Source organism: Bidens hawaiensis, unplaced genomic scaffold, assembly GCF_021521415.1.
Source record: "Bidens hawaiensis isolate Kalapana, Puna unplaced genomic scaffold, B.hawaiensis_p1.1 tig00002438_1, whole genome shotgun sequence".
Lineage (NCBI taxonomy): Eukaryota > Viridiplantae > Streptophyta > Magnoliopsida > Asterales > Asteraceae > Bidens > Bidens hawaiensis.
This window is the reverse complement of record NW_027491134.1, coordinates 117,477-140,532: the sequence shown is the minus strand read 5'-3', so window position 1 is coordinate 140,532 and position 23,056 is coordinate 117,477. Positions and strand designations below refer to the sequence as shown.

General features: G+C 34.8%; 1 protein-coding gene across 1 annotated transcript; it reads right to left on the bottom strand.

The window, feature by feature from the left end:
* Window positions 1–8,829: 8,829 nt before the first annotated feature.
* Window positions 8,830–9,749, bottom strand: LOC143619383 (uncharacterized). Its single transcript, XM_077091327.1, has 2 exons — window positions 9,314–9,749; window positions 8,830–9,239 (listed from the first exon to the last, which is right to left on the bottom strand). The coding sequence occupies exons 1-2, from the start codon at window positions 9,747–9,749 to the stop codon at window positions 8,830–8,832; spliced, it is 846 nt and encodes a 281-aa protein (XP_076947442.1).
* Between the last annotated feature and the right edge of the window lie 13,307 nt (window positions 9,750–23,056).

Below are 23,056 nucleotides of genomic sequence, written 5' to 3'. Positions count from 1 at the left end.
TAGGACGTGTGAAGGCAGCGGAACCGGGTCTAAATTACAACTGCTAGCATACAACCACTAAACTCACAAGGTGAGTTTCACAAATCCCTTACTGTTTTATTGTTTTATAAATTCGGGGGTGGAAAACATACACAACTACTTTTATATGCGATAATTAGAAACAAAACAACCGATCTTTATGCGAACTTGAGTTAGGCTATGTAGTGCTATAAGTCCCTTAGCATGCTTGCATAGTATAACCATTAACTAACGGGATTAGCCACTGGAATATATAGATAGTAGTATCGGCGTTGACATTCCCCCCCCCCATTTTAGGTTAGTCGCGCTAACCACCGATATTGCATCGAACCGGGGTGCGTATATTTCAATCTGGGAGATTAAACAGGGCAAATGGATTAAAGTCGTGGTTTGGTTATAGGCTCATGTGTCGTATATTAATTCGTAGAATTAGCGCACTCTACGGAGGGTCAACGTATTTGTTTCAATATATTATCGTAAACTTATTTGTGAACTTATTCAACGTTTTATGAATAACATGTTTTTCATATCGAGTCTTAAAACATGTGGACTCACCAACCATTGTGTTGACTTTTTAAACGTATGTTTTTCAGAGAATTAACAGACATGTAAGGAAATCACGAAGATGGGACCTCGAAGCATAATTAGGATACCTATTTTGGAGGGATTTCGCTTATATAACCCGAATGACGTTTGGGTCATATACGAGGAATCTCATTATTATGTTAAACTATTTTGTTTTAAAACATATTATGGTTTGTAAACTCGTTTGAAAACTAATGGTATCCTAATACTACTATGTTTGCGATAATCATATGCTTACGATATTCATAACGTCACGCGCCCGTGCTTCCATCTTGGCGGGGTGTGACATAAGTTTTTAAATATAGGCACTATAAACAAAGTTTAATAAGTACTTGAATTGTTTGTAAAAATTCAGCGTGTGTCCCCGGGAACGGCTCCAAAAACTTGATGTGACGCGTGAGGTGTAGAAAAAGTGTTAAGTTTTTCAAGGTTTTTGTTCACTCAATGTCTACTTTTAAATTTATAAAAATGATTAGAGAAAATTACTATTTGCGTCCCTGTGGTTTAAATGCGAGGGCGTGTTGAGTGCCTCGAAAGAAAATAAACTAGCTGAGTCCCTGTGGTTTGAAAAGTGAACTGGATGAGTCCCTACCATTAAGTTTCCATTCACTGAAAAGATGAAATTGCCCTTTCATAAGTTCATATGCGTCCATGTGGTTTGTGGTTGTGCTCAGTATTAATCCCTCGTTATAAATTCCATCTAAATAGCTGTTTTTTAACAATGCCAATTGAACTGAACTGTTTTTAAACAAAGTTAATCGTACCAAACAACTTTTTTAACAAATCTAATCAAAACTAATCGAACCGAACTACCCTTTTAACAAAACTAATCGGGCCGAACTACTTTTTTTAACAAAAACCAATTAACCGAACTACTTTTTTAAACAAAACTAATCTAATCGAACTAGTTTTTAAACAAAAACTAATCAAACAGAATTAATTTTTACTAAAACCAATCGAAACGAACTACTTTTTTTAACAAAATTAATTGAATCGACCTACTTTTTTTAACAAAACTAATCGAACCAAACTAGTTTTTTTTAACAAAAACTAATCGAACCGAACTATTTTTTTTAACAAAACTAATCAAACCGAATTAATTTTTAAACAAAACTAATCGAACCGAGCTACTTCTTTAACAAACTAATCGGGCCGCGCTAGTTTTTAACAAAAACTAATCAGGCCGAACTATTTTTTCAACAAAACTAATCAAATCGAACTATTTTTTAACAAAAACTAATTGAACCAAACTACTTTTTTAACGAAACTAATCGAAACGAACTACTTTTTTAACAAAACTAATCGAACCGAACAAAATTTTTTGGAAAACTGATCAAACCGAACTAATTTTTTTACCAAAAATAACCGAAACCCTAATTTTTTAACACAACTAATTGAATCGAACTACTTTTTTAACGCAACGTACTAATTGAACCGAACTAGTTTTTTTTACCAAACTAATCGAAACAAACTACTTTTTTAACACAACTAATTGAACCGAACTACTTTTTTAACAAAACTAATCAGGCCGAACTAGTTTTTTAACAAAATCTAATTGAATTGAACTACTCTTTTAACAAACTAATCGGGTCAAACTAGTTTGTAAAAGAAAATCGAACTGAACTACATTTTAACAAAACTAATTGAACCGAACTAGTTATTAAGCAACACTAATCTAGCCTAACTACTTTTTAATAAAACTAGATGAAATGAACTACTTTATTAACAAAACTAATCGAAAAACTAGTTTTTGGACAAAACTAAACGAAACAAACTACCTTTTTTATCAAAACTAATCGGGTCGAACTAGTTTTTTTTTAACAAAAACTTATCAAATCGAACTACTTTGTCAACAAAACTAATCGGGTCGAACTAGTTTTTTAACAAAAATTAATCGAACCGAACTACTTTTTAACAAAAACTAAAGAACCGAACTACTTTAACAAAACTAATCGGGCCGAACAACTTTTTTAACAAAACTAATAAGGGCGAACAAGTTTTTAAAAGAAACTAATTAAACCGAACTACTCCTTAAACAAAACTATTCGAACTAAACTACTTATTTAACAAAACTAATAAGGACGAACTAGTTTTTTTTAACAAAAACTAATCGAACCAGACTATTTTTTTTTAACAAAACTAATTAAACCGACCTATTTTTTCAACAAACCTAATCGAACCGTTGTGTCGGAATCTGGTGGGTTCGTCGGATTATCAGAAAATGTTTTAGTTGTCAGAATCATTTTCCAAAGTTCAAACCCCTGAATCACCAGCTACTTCGTCTTGTCTCACTGGCTAGCACCATTATTTCCACCGTAATCAACCATAATCAGCATACAACGGCGAAACCCTAGCTCGTGCGCCTTCGTCGTCGTTCACCTGCGGCTTTACCGTAGTTGTTACAAGGTTTCAGATCATTGTATCTACTGCTGCTGTTGAGGTGCCATCGAAAAGGCTCACCGTAGAACACCCTCACCCTCACAATAACTTGACTTCTCTCCTGAATCGTCCCATATATATATATATATATAAAGAGAGAGAGAGAGATGATGGTTCATATGAGAAGTCAAGTTACAACAAGAAGTCAATATGGGCCACTCATTTAATTTTCAATCTTACATCATTAAAAATATATGAAAAGGATATTAAAGTAATATAAACTTATTTTCTCTCCAATTAATATATATAATTAAAACATATGAGTTACATTTCTAACTACTATAATTAATATAATCAAAATAACTAAAATAATTAAAAAATCAATAAATCCATAAAATAATAAATTTATCTTTATAATTTTTTACCATATATCTTGAGTTCACCATACACAACTATAATTTTTCTTACACCCCTTCAAATTTTTCTTACATATCTTTAATTTTTTTCCTACTCATTTTCAATTATCTTCGTACGTATGCTTTTCGTCCTACACATCTTCTTATGTTTCTTACGCATATTCAATTTGTTCATACACATCTTTAATTTCTTCCTACACATCTTTAATTTTCTCATACACATATTAATTTTTTTCCCTACACATCTTTAATTTTCTCATACACAACATAGTTTTTTTCCTACACATCTACATTCGTCGTACACTTTTTTTTCCGTCCTAAACATCTTCAATTTTTTCCTACGCATATTTAATTTTTTCCTACACATCTTCAAATTTTTCCTACGCGTCTTTAATTTTCTCATACACATCTTACTTTTTTTCCCTACACATCGTTAATTTTCTCATACACATCTTATTTTTTTCCTACATATTTTAAATTTCTTCGTATATATATTTTTTTCCGTCTTACATAACTTCAAACTATTTTTATTTATTTTTTTTTATAAAAGAGTAATCAAAGATGAAGATACTATTTTGCTTAATTCTTATAAATTAAAAGTTGTTTATTGATGAAAAAAGAACAAAATTAAATCTTACACTAACATATAATGAAATAAAGAAATTGTAACTTACAAATCATAAATTTTGAATATTTATGCTTTGGCTTTTATTAGGGATAGATAAAATAAATTAATAATGAATTATTTTATTCTACCTAAACTACCATTTTCTTATTTATTTTAATGTCTTTCAAACTTTATTAATTACAATAAATGAAATAATGTTTCAACCATTGATTAAAAATCTAATGGTTGAGATCACTTCTCGCTATAAGAATCACTTCTGAAATGAACCTAACCTTATATATATATATATAACATAGAGTTTGGAGCATGTGGAATAAAATTAGGGTTTCAAACATTTGAATTGAGACATAATGTTGAGTCAGAGTGTGTATCCGATTGATTTGAGCATCAAATTTGAGTATAGAAACTGAAATTTGAGGATGATGATGAAAAATGGTGAGTTAGTGTTTTGATTATAATTGATTTGGGGAATGTGCTGAACGATGTTGTTTCTCTTTTTTGTTTTCTTTCTTTTTTTCTTTTTGTGTGTGTCAAAATACAACTTTACCCCTCATTTTAACGTTGCTTATAACAGAAAAATGACAGAGGGACTCATCCAGTTCACTTTTCGAACCACAGGGACTCAGCTAGTTCATGTTTTTTCGAGGGACCCAACATGCCCCCGCCTTTGAACTACAGGGACGCAAATAGTAATTTTCTCAAATGATTATTATCTTAACTAAACCAAATGCACAATTTATGTAGAATAGTATAGGTAAGAACCAAGTATCGATACCTGGACACACTTGTTTGATTTTTACTACTAAACCGTTGTATTTATTTTAACCGGAAGTAATCATTACGATAGTTTTGGTTTTGACAAGTAAACTTAAAAGAAATTTAAAGACATAAATCAAAGACAATATTTTTGGGTTTTTTTTTTATATTTTTAGATAGATGATCAAGGATAAAAGGTTATCATCTCAGTTCAAACCCCTCTTAACTTGGTTTAACAATTAGTTAGTAAACACGTGATATGAGCTTGCTATGGTGATTAAATATGGGAATAACACCTTATTCCTAAGTCATGTTATTCCATGATAATTAAAGAAAGAGATACGCATAACTTCATGATCTCCACTAAAACATCATTTTATGTATGCAAGTGGTTTATAATAAATATTTATAAGGTAACTCACTTTAAAAATCAGACGATCCTTTAAATTACTAAGTGAATTGCCCTTGATTTTTTAGTAAAAATAACCTTTGCATCATACATAAATACCAATTAAGATTAGTTAAGTTGTAAATGATCAACCTTGCATTACCAAGTATTAATCCGCACAACTCTTGAACAATTATAGAACTCATGTAATAATCACACAAGAGTTGTTTAAAGTAAGTTATGTTGCACACTCACTTAACAAGTAATTAGCCAATTTTAGTGGATGAACATCAACAATCCGTTCTCACAAACATTGTCGATAGTTCCCGTTTAAAAATGATTAATCACTACTAATACCCCATTTGGTCCATGTCAATATTAGGATTTATGTTTTTTTCTCAACCAAACCCTTACAAGAATGGCAATTCCTCGACTTATCATCAAGCTCGGAACTTGGTGTCTCTTTTAAAAATTCATAATTTACCAACCAAGCCCTTACAAGAGTGGCAATCCCCCGGTTTATCGTCAAGCTCGGAACTTGGTGTCTATTTTAAGGTTCTCCAAGGTCTCACAAGACTAGCAATTTCTCGGCTTATCGTCAAGGTTGGCACTTGGGGTATCTTTTAAGAGTATTATAACATTCCTCATCAAGTGATAATTGCAACGTAACATTTACTTACTAAAAACCGATCACATGTTTAACTAATATTATTAAACTTCAATTAAGATTCATTATAAACCAAAATGATACTATGAAAGTTTAGCCAATAATAAAAATAATGTTAACTATCAAAATAATATATACAAACATGATCAAATTTAAACAATCTAACCAAGTTGGATGATTAATCTTTGATGCTTATTGACTTCTTTCAAGAGCTTAATCTCCTTAATCTTCAAAGGTTGGATGGATGGGATTAATTCTCTTATTGATGGTGGAGAAAAGAAGTGGTTGAAGTATAGTTAATGTGGTTCAAGGTGTGTTGAATGTGGAATATGAGCATTCAATTTATAGGCTGATCAGGGCTTCAAAACACGGCGGTGTTAAGCAAAACACGGCCATGGTGACCTTTTTTGTGATGTTGTATTCAATGCTTGTTGTTAGGTCGTACAACAGAGGTGAACACTGTGGTGAGTTGGGTACGACCGTGTTTTGCCAAAACACGGCCATGGTGACTTTTTTGTCATATTGTAATTAATGCTCATTGTTAGATTGTACAACAGGAAGTGAACACGGCCGTGGTGAGTTGGGCACGGCCGTGGTGAGTCCAGAACAGCCCAAATTTGTCTTTTTCTCTTGTATTTTCAACATGGGGCGTGTTTTGGTAAAGCACGACCATGCTAAGCTTCAGAACCTTCTATTTTTTTCTTTTCTTCTTGTTCTTGTTAACATGGGTGTGTTGAGGTTAACATGACCATGTTTTGTCTTCCTGAATTTTGTCTTTACTTCGTAAGCTCTAGGGTGTGTTGAGTCTGTTTTCACCATTTTTCTCTGTTTTTCTTCGTATATCATCTCGTTTTATTCTCTAGGGTTATATTTACCTATAGATAGATATTATAAACATTAGTGGTTATTTATTCTAAAATAGTTGATGATATTACGCTTATTTGGGGATATTTTAGTGCCGAAAAGATGTATAAGTTATTATAAATCAAGTATATATTAGATGTAAATTATAATGATCCGTATAAATATAAATAGAGTAAATGTCGCAATGATCGACGGTTTTGACATATTCTATGCCAATGTGTTATTAATATCTTGCCTACTTTATTATTCAGTTACGATATTAATATTCCCCTTTTTGTTTGCAATTCAGATGTCGATTGAAGTTCCTTCAAACCAAAACAATCATGAAAATTCCAATCAAGGAAATTCTCTGAATATGAATGTTATTGAAAATATCATAGCTTAGAGAATTGTTTATGCAATCCCTCTAATTTCTGAAGCAACTAGGAGATCCATAACTATAATCAGAGATAAGTCCGATAGTAATAAATATTAAGAAAGCCTGACACTAAGGCTAGTAACAGTGTGAATGGAGGAAATACAAATAATACTCCATTTGTCACAGCCCGACCAAAGGAAGAATATGTCGGGGCGTAACGTATTGATTGGACAGTAGCTTAAAAGACACTAATTAAAGCAAAGATACTTATTTAACCTCATTAACATTAAACAAGTACACAAATTCAATAAGTAAGTACATCATAACTTGTAATTCGAATAAATATCATAAGGTCAACTAACTATCTTCAATCTTGAATATATCAAATACTTGAACCTGTAACATGTATAAAAATAGAATTCGTCAATACAAATGATGGTGAGAATACATAAGTTTTAGTTGTATATATATATATATATATATATATATAGGTAAATCACAATTCATATGTAAATGGTGAGCATTACAACACTTATGAAAATATAAACAACTAAATAGATGTGGACCCATTCCTATTGATACAAGATCAATTTACTTGGATAAGTGTATAATCATACTAGATGAGAATAGATGAGGATGAGATACCAACCACCAAACATAAAATAAACACTTAAGCACGTAGAGCATAATCATAAAGCATGCAATAAGCACACATAAACATAAATGGAATTGTGTTTTGAATAGATGAGGAAATAATACATGAGTGAAGTTAATAAGGTATACATGCTACCCCCAAAATATAAAAGATAGAAAAAGGGGTATGTAAACTCACCTTAACGAGTGGATTAACGAACACGGGATGGCGATGAAGATTATAATTAAAATAGAAATGTTCGAGCTCCTCGGGATACGTCGACAAAAGCTTCCTAGTGGTTAAAGATAATATGAATTAATTATAAAAGAAATAATATCGAGGCTTATGATGAATTTGGGATTTAATTAGGTTATAAGTAAAAGTTTGTAATGAGAAATTTTATTAGTTTAGTTTTTTTTTTCAATATTGCGGTTTATAACCGGGTTTAAATGATTTGTAGTCTTTTAGGGTTGGAACCATTAATATATTATTATTATTATTATTACTACTATTATTTTTGTTTGTGTAGAATCTAAATATGCATGCGTTCACAACAATATATTCTTTTATAATTTTTTTTTTATTTTAAGAAGTAAAACATGTTTTATCCATCTAAAAAGTATATTTATATATTTACAATTTCAACTGAAATTGTGCATTAGTGGTGGTACATCCTGCCTTAAAAGCTGTATAACATAACACGTGTATTCACCTCTTCTCCATCTCACCTTCAACCCACGTGTCTTTGCCTCCAGTTGCTTTCTCACCTTCAACCTACCTCCTAATCCCTCTCTCCTTTCTCTGTTGCGACTCTGTTGGACTTAACTGGATCGAGCAATACGAACAACACCGATATTTTGTGAGAACTCCTCACGACTCTTTTAATATTATTAAGAAAGAAAACCACACAAAATACAATAACCCTAAACCATCTATTTATACTAAAACCTTAACTTGCTCACCAAGAAACCTAATTAGACTCAAACTAGGAAACCAAATAAATAAATTAAAATAAACAATCTTATTCCTAATTTAATAAACTAAACCGACTTAAACTAAAACTCTTTAAACTTTAAACCTTTATCAAGATTAATCCTTCATTCACCCCCTTAATCCTGATATGGACTTGTTACTCTTCAAAATAGTGTTGGATCTAAATCTTCACGAACCAAATTAGTAGCTTCTTCTTTCGGTTTTGGTCCGGGACACTCATATGCAAAATGACCATATTCAAGATAATTATAGCATCTGATATGAGCTTTACCCCGACCCATACCTTTCTCCTTTTGATTTTCATTGGGTTGGAACCAACCACCTCTACCTCGTCCAACGCCACGTCCTCTACCTCGGCCACGTCCATGGTCGCTTTTCCCTCGTCCACAACATTCACAAACATCCTCTTCTTTATTCGAACTTTCCTGTCCATCAGCTTTAGTAAGCAACAACTTACTTTGTCCGCTATCACCCGTCTCATCTTGCTCTTTGATTCGTTCCTCATAGGCCTTCAACCTGCCTATTGCTTCTTCGAATGGCATGGTGTCCAGATCTAAATATTGCTCAATAGAAGCAACAATCTAAAGATACTTCTTTGGCACCGAATCTAACAGCTTTCGTACTAACACTTCATCTTCGAGAGTTGAACCAAGACTAACTTTCCAGCAAACTCTTCAATCATATTTGTCTCCTTCATTCGTAGTTGCTCAAATTCTCTTCTTAAACTCGATAAACGTGCCCTTTGGACCCTATCGGCACCAAGAAACCTTACACGTAAAGCTTCCCATATGTCTTTCGCACTTCGGTTCCTAGCAACTTGAAGGAGTATATCCTCTGATAAAGCTTGATAGAGAATCGCTCTTGCAATCTTGTTCTTCTTTTCATCAATGGCTCCATCGGTTACTGGCTTAATTGTCTCCCACAACCCTTGTGCATCCAAAACTGACTCCATTAGAATTGTCCAAGTGTTGTAGTTCGTTATTCTCAACCTTGGTACTTGAAACGAGGCGGTGTTGTTTTCTTGAACTAGGCCATTCCCTGCGTTGTTTGGATTATTAGCCATTCTTTTCTACGAATCTTCTTAACGTCACACAGATCATCCTCTTTGATAGCTCACACAGAAACGATCACAGCGAATCACACAGATTTACGTTGCTACTTCTTTCAACGAATCACACAGATTGACGTTGTCTCTTCTTTCAACGAATCACACAGATTAACGTTGATTCTTCTTCTCGATCATTCACACAGATACGACCGTCTTCGTCTTCTCCTTGATCGTTAACATAGATACGATCGTCTTCTTCACTCTTTGATTGCTACACTATTGCAATCCGTCTTCTCGGGTGGGTTCGATCTTCTTCCTTGTTGCTCAAGTCTTCGGTTCGGTTGCTAGACACTTCTGCTTGCTTGGTAGAATAATTAATCCACAACACGGTTTGTTTTCTTCTGGTTTCTAGATCTAATTTGTGGCTAGAAAATTTTCCTTTTAAAACTAATTATTTCACCTGTCACACCCCGACTTCGAGCCTAGGCGTGTGACTCACAGTTGATACCACTTCTGTCAAGTTATCAAAGTTTGCAGCGGAAAATGTTATTTAAAAATATTTACTTTCATAACAAAAGGGAATTAAACACCCTTGTTTGTTTACAAAATTACTTGTTTAAAAACAAGTTTAATATATATGCTTCATTACAAAGTTAGCTGAGCCACCAGCTGTATATTATGCCTAGTGTTCTTCTATCTCCACTTGGCATATCACTATTCCTTACTCCTGGTTACCTGAAAACAGTTTCAAAATACGTCAGCTATATGCTGGTGACCACGCTGACTCAAAAATTTTTTCACAATACGTTATGACACAACACCAATAGCGTTCAACGACTCAGTGGGTCTCAATCCCATCTCAACGGAACTAAACATACGCACAAACCATATAATTGGACTTCACTCGCCCATAGAGACAGTCACTTGCCTCGTGATCAGTATGTCTGTAGTGTGCCCACTACAGTACATATATGTAAGGATCCAAACACATGTGTATTTTAGCCTAAGTGTTTAATACTACGTGTATCAAAATGTTTTAGAGGATTTTAACCAACCCTCATGCAATTATTTCCATAACTCTTTTACATATGAATAACAGTCCATAGTTTTAAAGAGTAAATATATTTTCAAAATATACAGTACATAGACGTATTCACGTCATAAAACATTTCACATTATAAAAAGGTTGGATGTATTCACCTTTTGTGATATCAATATGTCTCACTGATAATTGTCTGTTCTTTATCTCAGACCTATAGTACGAGAATAATATTCAATAAATAACTAGATCTACAATCCAGCTATAGACCTTAAGTCTATTTGCATAACCTTTACCTTGATGTTCGTTTCTTAATAAAACATATATATACTACGTTTCTTTATCTTAAAGAAACACATATATATATATATATATATATATATATATATATATATATATATCCCATTTATTCATAAGAAATATCTTTATAATACAAAATAATATTTTATTCATAACCTTATCTTATAAAAGCTACATTTCACTTATTAACTGATCAAGGTATAGACTATACCCTTGACTAGGGTCTAAGCCATACATAATAAAATAATTGGGTAGAACCCCAACCTTGTATGGCTTGTCTAATGAAATGCTTAAACTTTGCGTGGGTAGCACTCCTACTTGCACGTACTTCTAGACAACTAGCGCGTCGGTATTGTCGAGGCTATGGCACGGAAACCGAGGTAATGTGAGTGCGATGTGATGGGAGCTTCATCCCATGGCTGCCTATTTATAGCCTGAATCCGTGCATCTTCGCGTATCGCGAAGCTGCTTCGCGTATCGCGAAGGTGCACTAGCCTAGGTGAGTCATCGTAGGCTTGCCACGTGTCACTCCGGTCTGACACGTGTCCCGTGACTTGTCTTGCATCTTCGCATATCGCGAAGATGCAAAATTTCCTGATCTTTTGGTAGCTTGTCACATCTTGATCACAGCTCAAAAATACTAAAGCGGCCCTTATGCGGCGATGCGAACATGGGAAGTGCAAAGTGCGCCATCAAAGCGCCCATCGCCCTTCGCCCGTGCCCGTGCGCGTGCGCGTGTGTCGGGTGCTTCGCACCCTCCGCTAGGACTAGTAAGAGTGGTTAGCCATACAAGAACATTTCCATGGACAATTCCTTCCTTATAAAGTGATTTCATTTCTTTCCCACTTTCCATGTGGGATGGAGTTTTCCTTACTTATTTCCTTAGTATAAAAATGCTTTCTTTTCTTTACCAAATATTTCCCATTACTTATTTCATGAATAATTAGTCTTTTAACTTTATAAACTTGTCAAATTTGTACCAAAATTTTGTGGGTGTTACATCCTCCCCACCTTGGAATGAATCTCGTCCTCGAGATTCGCTAAAACAAATGTGGATACTTCTTTCTCATTTCCGATTCTAACTCCCAAGTAAACTCTGGTCCTCTTCGGGAGTTCCATCTTATTTTGACTAACTTCAGCTTTCGTCGTTTCAGTCTTTTTACATGGAAATCTTCAACTTGTAGAGGTTGTTCTACAAATTTTAAATTTTCGTCGATTTCAACATCCTTTAAAGGCATAGCTAAAGTTTCGTCAGCCAAACACTTGCATAAATTAGAAACATGAAATACATCATGTATGCCTTTCATTTCTTCTGGTAATCGTAAGCGATAAGCTACAGTACCGATTCGTTCTAATACTTCAAATGGTCCCACAAAATGCGGACTTAATTTTCCTTTCTTTCCAAATCGTACAACACCTTTCCATGGTGATACCTTTAACATGACTTTATGGCCTACTTGAAATTCTAACGGCTTACGGCGAATATTAGCATAATTCTTTTGTCGATCTCTTGCCGTTTTAAGTCGTTCGTGGATTTGCAATATCTTATCCATTGTTTCTTGGACTATCTCTGGTCTAGACATTTGATTATCTCCAGTTTCAGACCAACACACCGACGTTCTACATTTCCGTCCATATAATGCTTCAAATGGTGCAGCCTGGATACTCGTGTGATAACTGTTATTATACGAGAATTCCATCAAAGGAAGATGATCATCCCAACTTCCTCCAAGATCAATCACACAAGCTCGGAGCATATCTTCAAGCGTTTGTATTGTTCTTTCACTCTGCCCATCAGTTTGAGGATGACAAGCAGTGCTAAGATTTAATTGAGTTCCTAACGCTTGTTGGAAACTTTTCCAAAAATGAGAAGTAAATCTACTATCTCGATCAGATATGATAGATAATGGCACACCATGCAATGACACAATGTTGTTCACGTATATTCGTGCCAATCTATCCATAGAGTAAGATTCATTGATATGTATGAAATGAGCTGACTTAGTTAATCTATCAATTATGACCCAAATAACATTATGTTGACGAGTAGTCTTAGGGAGTTTCGTAATAAAATCCATTGTTATCATCTCCCATTTCCAAACAGGTAGTTCAGGTTGTTGAAGTAAACCTGAAGGTTTCTGATGCTCAGCCTTAACTTGTAAACATGTTAAACATTTGGCTACGAATAGAGCAATATCCTTTTTCATCCCGTTCCACCAATAGTTAGGCTTAAGATTCTGATACATTTTATCACTACCGGGATGCATCATATACTTCGATCGATGAGCTTCACTCATTATCCTTTCACGTAAACCATCAACAATCGGTACCCAGATTCTATTTCCAAGTCTGGGTACTTCATCATTTCCTTTGACTAAAGAGTCAATTGTACCATTACGTTTTTCTTCGGAGATTTGGTTTTCTTCAATTGCTTTCTTTTGAGCCTTCTTGAGTTGTTCAATTAAATCTATTTGTAGTTCCAATCTTAAAGCTCTAACCCTCTTGGGTTTTTCATGTTCTTTCCGACTTAATGCATCAGCTACTACATTTGCCTTTCCTTTATGATAGATGATTTCACAATCATAGTCATTTAAGGTTTCCATCCATCTTCTCTGACGCATGTTAAGTTCTTTCTGATCAAAGATGTGCTTTAAACTCTTATGATCAATGTACACGATAAATTTAACTCCATATAAATAGTGTCTCCATAATTTTAAGGCAAAAATTATGGCACCTAACTCCAAATCATGAGTTGTATAATTCTTCTCGTGTACTTTCAATTGACGAGAAGCATAAGCTATTACTTTGTTTCTTTGCATTAGTACGCAACCCATCCCTGAATGAGATGCGTCACTATATACAACAAAGTCATCTGTACCTTCTGGCAAAGCCAGTATAGGTGCATTAGTAAGCTTTTGTTTGAGTAAGTCAAATGCTTCTTGTTGCTTGGTTCCCCATTCATACTTAACATTCTTTCGAGTTAAAGAAGTTAAGGGAACTGCTATACGGGAGAAATTTTCAATGAATCTTCTATAATATCCAGCCAAACCTAGAAAACTTCGAACTTCGGTTGGTGATTTAGGAATTTCCCATTTAGCTATTGCTTCAATCTTGGCGGGATCTACTTGAATTCCGTTTGCGTTGATAACATGACCAAGAAATTGTACTTCATGAAGCCAGAATTCACACTTAGAAAACTTAGCATATAATTTCTCATTTCGAAGTAGTTTAAGCAAAATCCTGAGATGAACCTTATGATCCTCTTCTGATTTAGAATAAATAAGTATATTGTCGATGAAAACGATTACAAATTTATCTAAATAAGACTTACAAATTCTGTTCATCATATCCATGAATGCTGCGGAAGCATTTGTAAGTCCAAATGGCATAACCGTGAATTCAAAATGTCCGTATCGGGTTCTAAATGTAGTCTTTGGGATATCTTCTTCTTGAACTTTTAATTGATGATATCCCGAACATAAATCGATTTTTGAAAAACAACTTGCTCCTTGTAGTTGATCAAACAAATCATCGATTCTTGGGAGTGGGTATTTGTTCTTGATTGTTACTTTATTCAACTCACGATAATCGATGCACATTCTCATCGAACCGTCCTTCTTTTTCACAAAATAAGATCTGAGCTCCCCAAGGTGAAGAACTCGGTCTTATTAATCCTTTCTCTAACAGTTCGTCTAACTGTTTCTTTAATTCTTTCATTTCCGTTGGAGCTAATCTATATGGAGATTTGGCTATTGGAGCGGTTCCAGGTACTAAGTCTATTATGAATTCAACATCACGCTCCGGTGGTAATCCTGGTAACTCTTCTGGGAAAATGTCAGGAAATTCCGAGACAATTGGTACGTCTTCTAATTTCTTTTCTTTAGGTTCTTCTGTCATGTACACCATAAATGCTAAGCATCCCTTGCGTAAACATTTATTAGCTTTAATCATCGAGATTAATCTAACATGACCTCCATCTTTGTCTCCAGCAATTTGAATAATTTTCCCGTTTGCACGAATTTCGATTGCTTTCTTATCGCATAAGATACGGGCTTGATTATAACCAGTCCATACCTAAGACGGTATCAAAGCCTGCCAATGTCATGGGTAGCAACTGGACAGGTATGACATGTCCTGCTAGTAAGATTTGACTCTTTTTCAAGGCTTCAGATATTCTAACTTGATTACCATCGGCTGTTTCTACCACAAGAGATTTGTTTAACTTAACTAAGGGTTCATTTAATAGATTGCAAAATTTCTTATCTATAAAACTTTGGTTTGCACCTGAGTTAAACAAAACTCTAGCATAGACATTATTGACGAGAAACGTACCGGTGATAACTTCCGGCATCTCAGCGGCCTTCTCAGTGTTGAGCACAAAAACACGTGCATTCCCTTTTCTACCTTCATTTTTGGTGCCACTACCACTTGCACCTTCTCCTCCAGTCTTTCTCTTCGGACATTCATTTTGAAAATGTCTCATCTCTCCACAACCATAACAAGCAATCTTATTCTTCCAGCAATCAGTTGTTGCATGACCTACTTGTTTACAATTGGTACAGGTGACTAACTGATTAAACCTGCACCTTCCAGAGTGTCTCCGGTTGCATATCTTACACAACGGGATTGGTGATTGAGAATTCCTTTTCTCTCCACGATATTGTTTCTTATTGTTCCTTTCATTTTTCTTAAACACAGCATCCTTCTTGAAGATATTTTCTTTCTTTTCTTCTTCACGGGTTATGATCAATCCATTCATCATGTATCCAGCCAACTCCATGGCTGAATCGATAGTTTGAGGTAGAGACGATCTGACCATATCTCTAATCTCCTTTGGCAAACCCCAGATATAACGAGTGACCTTGTTATTCTCTGGTGTTACCAAGTGTGGTACTATCCTACAATACTCCAAGAACTTAGTATTGTAGTCCTTAAGATTTGTTCCAACAACTCTATGATTTAAGAACTTGGTTTGAATTTCATATTTTTCGTTCATTGGGCAAAACTTACTAATTACGAGCTCCTTAAATTCTTCCCAATTCAGTTTGTACATGTTTAATCTACCCTTAGCTTGTATAAAGGTATTCCACCATTGCAGAGCTTCACCTTTGAACGATTGGGAGGAATACTGAATTGCTTCTTCCACAGAGCACTTACTAATGACATTAATGTCTTCCATTTCTTCAAGCCATCCTAATGCAGTAATAACACCATCGCTTCTATCAAAATTCTTGGGTTTAAACATCTGGTATGTCTTATAACTACAGCCTTTCTTAATCTTTTGTTTCTTGGTTTTCTTCTTCTCATAATCACTATCAGCATTAGAGCTGACATGTTCTTCTTCTTCTTCCCTTTTAGACTTGTTAGATTTCTCATTGCTCGATGTTTCCTTCTTTTTCATAGTCTCGAGCATAGCTGGAAAAGCTTCAGCAATTCCTATTGAGATCAGTTCTTGCATATCTTCTTTTCTTACGAATTGATCACCAACGGAGGGAGTAGCATTTTCTTCTTGATTATTGACAACTTGTTTTTCGACATTTTTCTTCAGTCTCCCTCTCGTATTCCTTGAGGGTCCACTATTGACTTCAACGTTGGAATTTCCTCTTTTCGACATTCTATAGACGAGAAATAAGAGGTAACTATTAGTTACTATCTCTAAGAATTTACCAATAGCATATATATCTTATCCGTACTTTCATGCACTTAAATTGGTTAAAGCCTAAGTACTTTTATCAAATACTTAATTCGCTAAAACCGATGGCTCTCATACCAACCTTGTCACACCCCGACTTCGAGCCTAGGCGTGTGACTCACAGTTGATACCACTTCTGTCAAGTTATCAAAGTTTGCAGCGGAAAATGTTATTTTAAAATATTTACTTTCATAACAAAAGGGAATTTAAACACCCTTGTTTGTTTACAAAATTACTTGTTTAAAAACAAGTTTAATATATATGCTTCATTACAAAGTTAGCTGAGCCACCAACTGTATATTATGCCTAGTGTTCTTCTATCTCCACTTGGCATATCACTATTCCTTACTCCTGGTTACCTGAAAACAGTTTCAAAATACGTCAGCAATATGCTGGTGAACACGCTGACTCAAAAAGTTTTTCACAATACGTTATGACACAACACCAATAGCGTTCAACGACTCAGTGGGTATCAATCCCATCTCATCGGAACTAAACATACGCACAAACCATATAATTGGACTTCACTCGCCCATAGAGACAGTCACTTGCCTCGTGGTCAGTATGTCTGTAGTGTGCCCACTACAGTACATATATGTAAGGATCCAGACAAATGTGTATTTTAGCCTGAGTGTTTAATACTACCTTGTATCAAAACGTTTTAGAGGATTTGAACCAACCCTTATGCAATTATTTATATAACTCTTTTACATATGAATAACAGTCCATAGTTTTAAAGAGTAAATATCTTTTCAAAATATACAATACATAGACGTATTCACGTCATAAAACATTTCACATTATAAAAAGGTTGGACGTATTCACCTTTTGTGATATCAATATGTCTCACTGATAATTGTCTGTTTTTTATCTCGGACCTATAGTACGAGAATAATATTCAATAAATAACTAGATCTACAATCCAGCTATAGACCTTAAGTCTATTTGCATAACCTTTACATTGATGTTCATTTCTTAATAATACATATATATACTACGTTTCTTTATCTTAAAGAAACGTGTGTGTGTATATATATATATCCCATTTCTTTATTCATAAGAAATATCTTTATAATACAGAATAATATTTTATTCATAACCTTATCTTATGAAAGCTACATTTCAGTTAGTAACTGATCAAGGTATAGACTATACCCTTGACTAGGGTCTAAGCCATATATAATAAAATAATTGGGTAGAACCCCTACCTTGTATGGCTTATCTTATGAAATGCTTAAACTTTGCGTGGGTAGCACTCCTACTTGCACGTACTTCTAGACAACTAGCGCGTCGGAATTGTCGAGGCTATGGCACGGAAACCGAGGTAATGTGAGTGCGATATGATGGGAGCTTCATCCCATGGCTGCCTATTTATAGCCTGAATCCATGCATCTTCGCGTATCGCGAAGGTGCACTAGCCTAGGTGAGTCATCATAGGCTTGCCACGTGTCACTCCGGTCTGACACGTGTCCCGTGACTGCAAAGTGCGCCATCAAAGCGCCACATTGCGCCCATCGCCCTTCACCCGAGCCCGTGCGCGTCGGGTGCCTCGCACCCTCCGCTAGGACTAGTAAGAGTGGTTAGCCATACCAGAACATTTCCATGGACAATTCCTTCCTTATAAAGTGATTTCATTTCTTTCCCACTTTCCATGTGGGATGGAGTTTTCCTTACTTATTTCCTTAGTATAAAAATGCTTTCTTTTCTTTACCAAATATTTCTCATTACTTATTTCATGAATAATTAGTCTTTTAACTTTATAAACTTGTCAAATTTGTACCAAAATTTTGTGGGTGTTACATCACCACAATTTCTTCTTTCTCGAATTCAATAGTACACAGAGAGGTGTTACTTTTTTTTTATTAATTCACCACCTCTCCTAATTGCAACCTCCTTGCAATTTATTTTACCTACTTGATTCTTGAATTAATTCCATTGACGCTTGCTTCCTTTGTTCGACAATTCCAGCCAAAAAATATTAGAGGTGCCAATTTGCTTGATTTCTTTCTTTGACCAAATCAGCACGCCCCTCTTATGGATGCCTGCAAATATTCAACGTCATCACAGGTCTCTTTGAACTCCCGCTCTGATACCAATTGTTGGACTTAACTGGATCGAGCAACACGAACAACACCAATATTTTGTGAGAACTCCTCATGACTCTTTTAATATTATTAAGAAAGAAAACCACACAAAATACAATAACCCTAAACCATCTATTTATACTAAAACCTTAACTTGCTCACCAAGAAACCTAATTAGACTCAAAATAGAAAACCAAATAAATAAATAAAAATAACCAATCTTATTCATAATTAAATAAACTAAACCGACTTAAACTAAAACTCTTTAAACTTTAAACGTTTGTCATGATTAATCCTTAAGAGACTCCAACACCATGATCTGCTGAAAACCTCCACTCTCACACTAATAAACAGGCTATGTCTTTCTTTCTTTTATTTTCGTTGTCAATCGAGTTGCCCGTGCATTTGCTTTCTGTCTTTATATATATTGTTGCCGGCAGTCTCTGGCGGCGACTGACAGCGGCTTTGAGGCGGTGGTATGTGTGGTTGGATTAATTTCTTCCGTTTTGTCTGACAACCAGTGTGCTATCTGTTAATTTGATTGTTGAAACCCTCCCTTTAGCATCGGTAATCACTAATTGCTCATCGTTCTTAACTGTTATGTGCATATTGTTTTAAGGTCAAATCAACAATATTTAACATCAGCGTTTCAATTTGTTCTCGCAGTTAGTTGAGGTCTAAACTGGGATCCTGGTATACGGTTTCCTTAAAAAATAGTTCGGTAATTCATCAGTTTTTTTTTATTTCATTAGAATTGGTTTTCATAGGTATAATAACTAATCAAAAGATCCAGAAGGCGAGCGAAGGTTTTGCAAACCATTTCTACCAACCTTGAAAAAGGCGTTATCGTTTCAAAGGTAAGATTTTACTTCTTCCGAATTTAACTCCTATATGTGATTGATTATGCTGATCTAATACCGATTGTTTTAATTTTGTTTTCCCTCATGCATTATTTATTATCGATTTGTATGAAATGAAGTTGAGAGCAGTGTCTGGGTGTCTGCACCCATCTGAGTATCTGACCTAAATACCTTCACAAATTACTTCTGATTCACAAGTTTTAAATTTGTGTGATTTATTGGATTTTAGTGTATGTTAACCATGCTACTAGGCGAATAATTACTTCAGATCTAGAGGTTCAAAATATTTGGTTGCTTGGTTTTAAGTGTGTGTTACTGTGCTAATAGGCAAAATTCTAGGGCAATTTATTGATGTTTTTGTCATGTTGGTTTGTTGATGATAGGCAAAAGTGATGACCGTCTTCTTATTTTTGACAACCAGACGAATTGTTTGTTTTCTTTAAGAAGCTTTCACTTGACGAGCAGACTGGTTGTTTGTGGTAATTTGGTTCGTAAACTGACATCCTTTGGTTGATCAATTGGTATAAGTGGTATGCTTTTTGGTTGACATGTAGTTTGTCATGCAAATTAGGTGTTCTACATGTTGGCATGTCTTTTGTGTTTTAGATACGGTTTCTTATTTCTGATGACATCAAATTAAGTAATATATTTGTCTTATTTTGCCTTCCGCTGTTATGACTAGTGGACGGCTAGGGCCTAGATCCATATCTATTTGACTAGCGGACGGATTCGATGTCTTTTATGCCTGCATCTTTTATAGGCATGGTAATTAAAATCTTTCAAATACTGGACTACATATTTACTGAAATTGAACACTTGGGTACTGCATTTTAAATTATTTATTGAAGAACTAAAAACATACATCATTTCAGTTTCATAAAAAATTACAGATTACCTTATAAATATACCTACATGTGCGTATATTGCATTAAAAGCGGATAATTAATGTCTTATTTTATATAGTAATTGCTGATATTATATGTTTGCTTTGTTTCATGTGCTTATGGGTTGTTTGAGGCTCTGTTAAAAATTCAAGGTGAGTGGGTTGCATTTTGTTCATTTAGTTACTTATATTGTCGTTTGGTGGCTTCCTATGGACCTGATTATGTATTTGGCTTCTTTCTTCTACACGTCCTAGAACACATATGACATAACAATAAAGTGTTGCTTTAGTGTGCTGTTATTTTTGTTTCCCACAGGCATGTCTTTACTGTTTTGTATTGCTTTGTCTACCTTCTTTTTTTTAGGTTAATGTTGCCTAATGATTATTTTTTAGTTTTGTTGGTTTCCTTAGATGATGTCCATATAAATCTTTGCTTGACTATTTTCATTAATCATCAATTTTTTCTAAACTATTTTTAAGCAACTCTTGATCCGAAATAAGTTTATTTGGTTCGACTTGGCCGGAGTTTCGCGTGGTGTTCAGGCGAGCCAGGTTCGTGACAGAGCAGAATGGGTTCAGGTCGAAACAAGTTGAAGTAGCTTTCTTTTCAGAGTCTTCGTGTTACAACTAAGGTCAGGTGTCTCTTCTATTTCTTTTTTTATATTTCTTATGTTTTTATAACGTACACTTAGGTATGTGTCTCACACTTAGGTATGTGTCTTAGTATGCAACATGTAGCTGTCAACGATGTTAACGGGCCAGCAAAAAGGTCGCCTAAGCAACACAACACCTCCAACTCCTGCACTGCCAATCTGCCACCCAACAGACCTGCTGCAAGGTTTGACAAGATGCGGAGGTAGGCAAAAAGAAGGCAAACGCATAACTACATTATCCAACTCTACTGTAACCCAACTATATGGTAGCAAGATAATCAAGACCACTCTTTTGTAATTAAGCAACCCCTTAAAACCACTGATTTTTTGCAAGCAGGGCAGCAACTAATTGCGCATGTAAGACAATCTTTTGTAACTATACAAATTAAATACAAATAACCTACTATAATGTGCGAGTACTGCTATACCGCCGACTATGACAGCATCCACTTTATCATGTAAAACACAATCTTTTGTCATGCACACCCCGCAACGCGGGGGTTGTACCTACTAGTTTATTAACAAACTCAAATGGATAACACTTTTCTTACCCTTTTCTTAATAAAATTTCATAACTAATAAAAGACAGCTTAAAACCCTTGTTTATTTTACGAAATAACTTGTTTATTTTACGAAATAACTGAAAAATATTTAAAAGCAGCCGTAAACTAAGAGATAAAAGAACTGCTAATGCTAATTGAGAGATTCTATTGAACCTCGTAAGTCCTTTTTTTAACACATGAATTGTTTATAGTAAATTTTAGTGGAGGCAGACGCAAAATGATTTGTGTGTTAAAATAGATTCTATAACTCCTTTATCAACATCTTCACAAAAGTATTTTATGTTGACTGCTTATTGAAAAGAAGACATGTGGTATCGTCATCCTTAGCCATCCCTATAACAATAAGGTATCGAAAAGGTAGGGATTTTAATCCGTTCAACAAAACAAGCAGAAAGGTTAAATTTAATTACCTCGAATGGCGAGAACATTGTTAACGGCAGCGCTCGCCGGGGTGATTGTGGCGGTGGTGGAGACCAAATCGAAAACAGCGGAGGCCGAATTGAGTGAGGGAAAGAATCAGTGATTGAGGTTTGCTTAGAAAAGGAGAATGTGGGTCGGTTTTGTTACAATGTAAAGTGTACAGGGACCATTTCTGTAACTGTGTAAAAGAATTAGTGCAGGGACTAGTTTGTAACTGTGTGATAATTCAGAGTCTGTAATAGAAATTGTAGGGTCTTTGGTCGTTAGGGTTGTTAGCAGGTCAGTTTGTATAATAACGAATTAATCAGTTGGAATGGATATGCTTGATTGATCGAATTACTTTCTTCTCTGATTTCCCAATTCTATTCTATCAAGTGGTATCAGAGCGGGTCAATTCTTGGACACGCTCTTGATTTGAAACCCTAAATCACCATTTTTTGTTCCCAAATTCTTTCAAATCCGTTTCAATTCCAGCCGGATTGGTCGATTGTTCGATCAATTCATCCTTATTTTCACTTCAAATCGGTGTAATTGGTCATTGTTCGATTAATTACCTTCAATTCATCAGTTCCAGTTCAATATTAGTTCAATTGTCAAATGGCGACTCGTAATCAGTCAATAGAGCAGCGTATTTCTGAACATTATTCATTGTTACAGAGAATCGATACAACAATTGATGGCCATTCGGCTCAATTCATTCGGCTCAATTCGAATCACTAAATTCAGCCTTATCTCATAACAATCAAGAATTGGAAGCAGTCAAGATTCTAATGAATTTGAATACGTCCAGATTAGAATCGCAATTGGCAGCTTTAACGCAAAGTTTGC

Excerpts from the sequence above, each read along its gene's own strand:
- LOC143619383 (XM_077091327.1), bottom strand. The coding sequence starts at position 9,749 with ATGGCTAATAATCCAAACAACGCAGGGAATGGCCTAGTTCAAGAAAAC. Across the intron at positions 9,240-9,313 it reads TCAACTCTCGAAGATGAAGT|ATCTGGACACCATGCCATTC; the intron begins GTTAGTACGAAA and ends AGCAATATTTAG.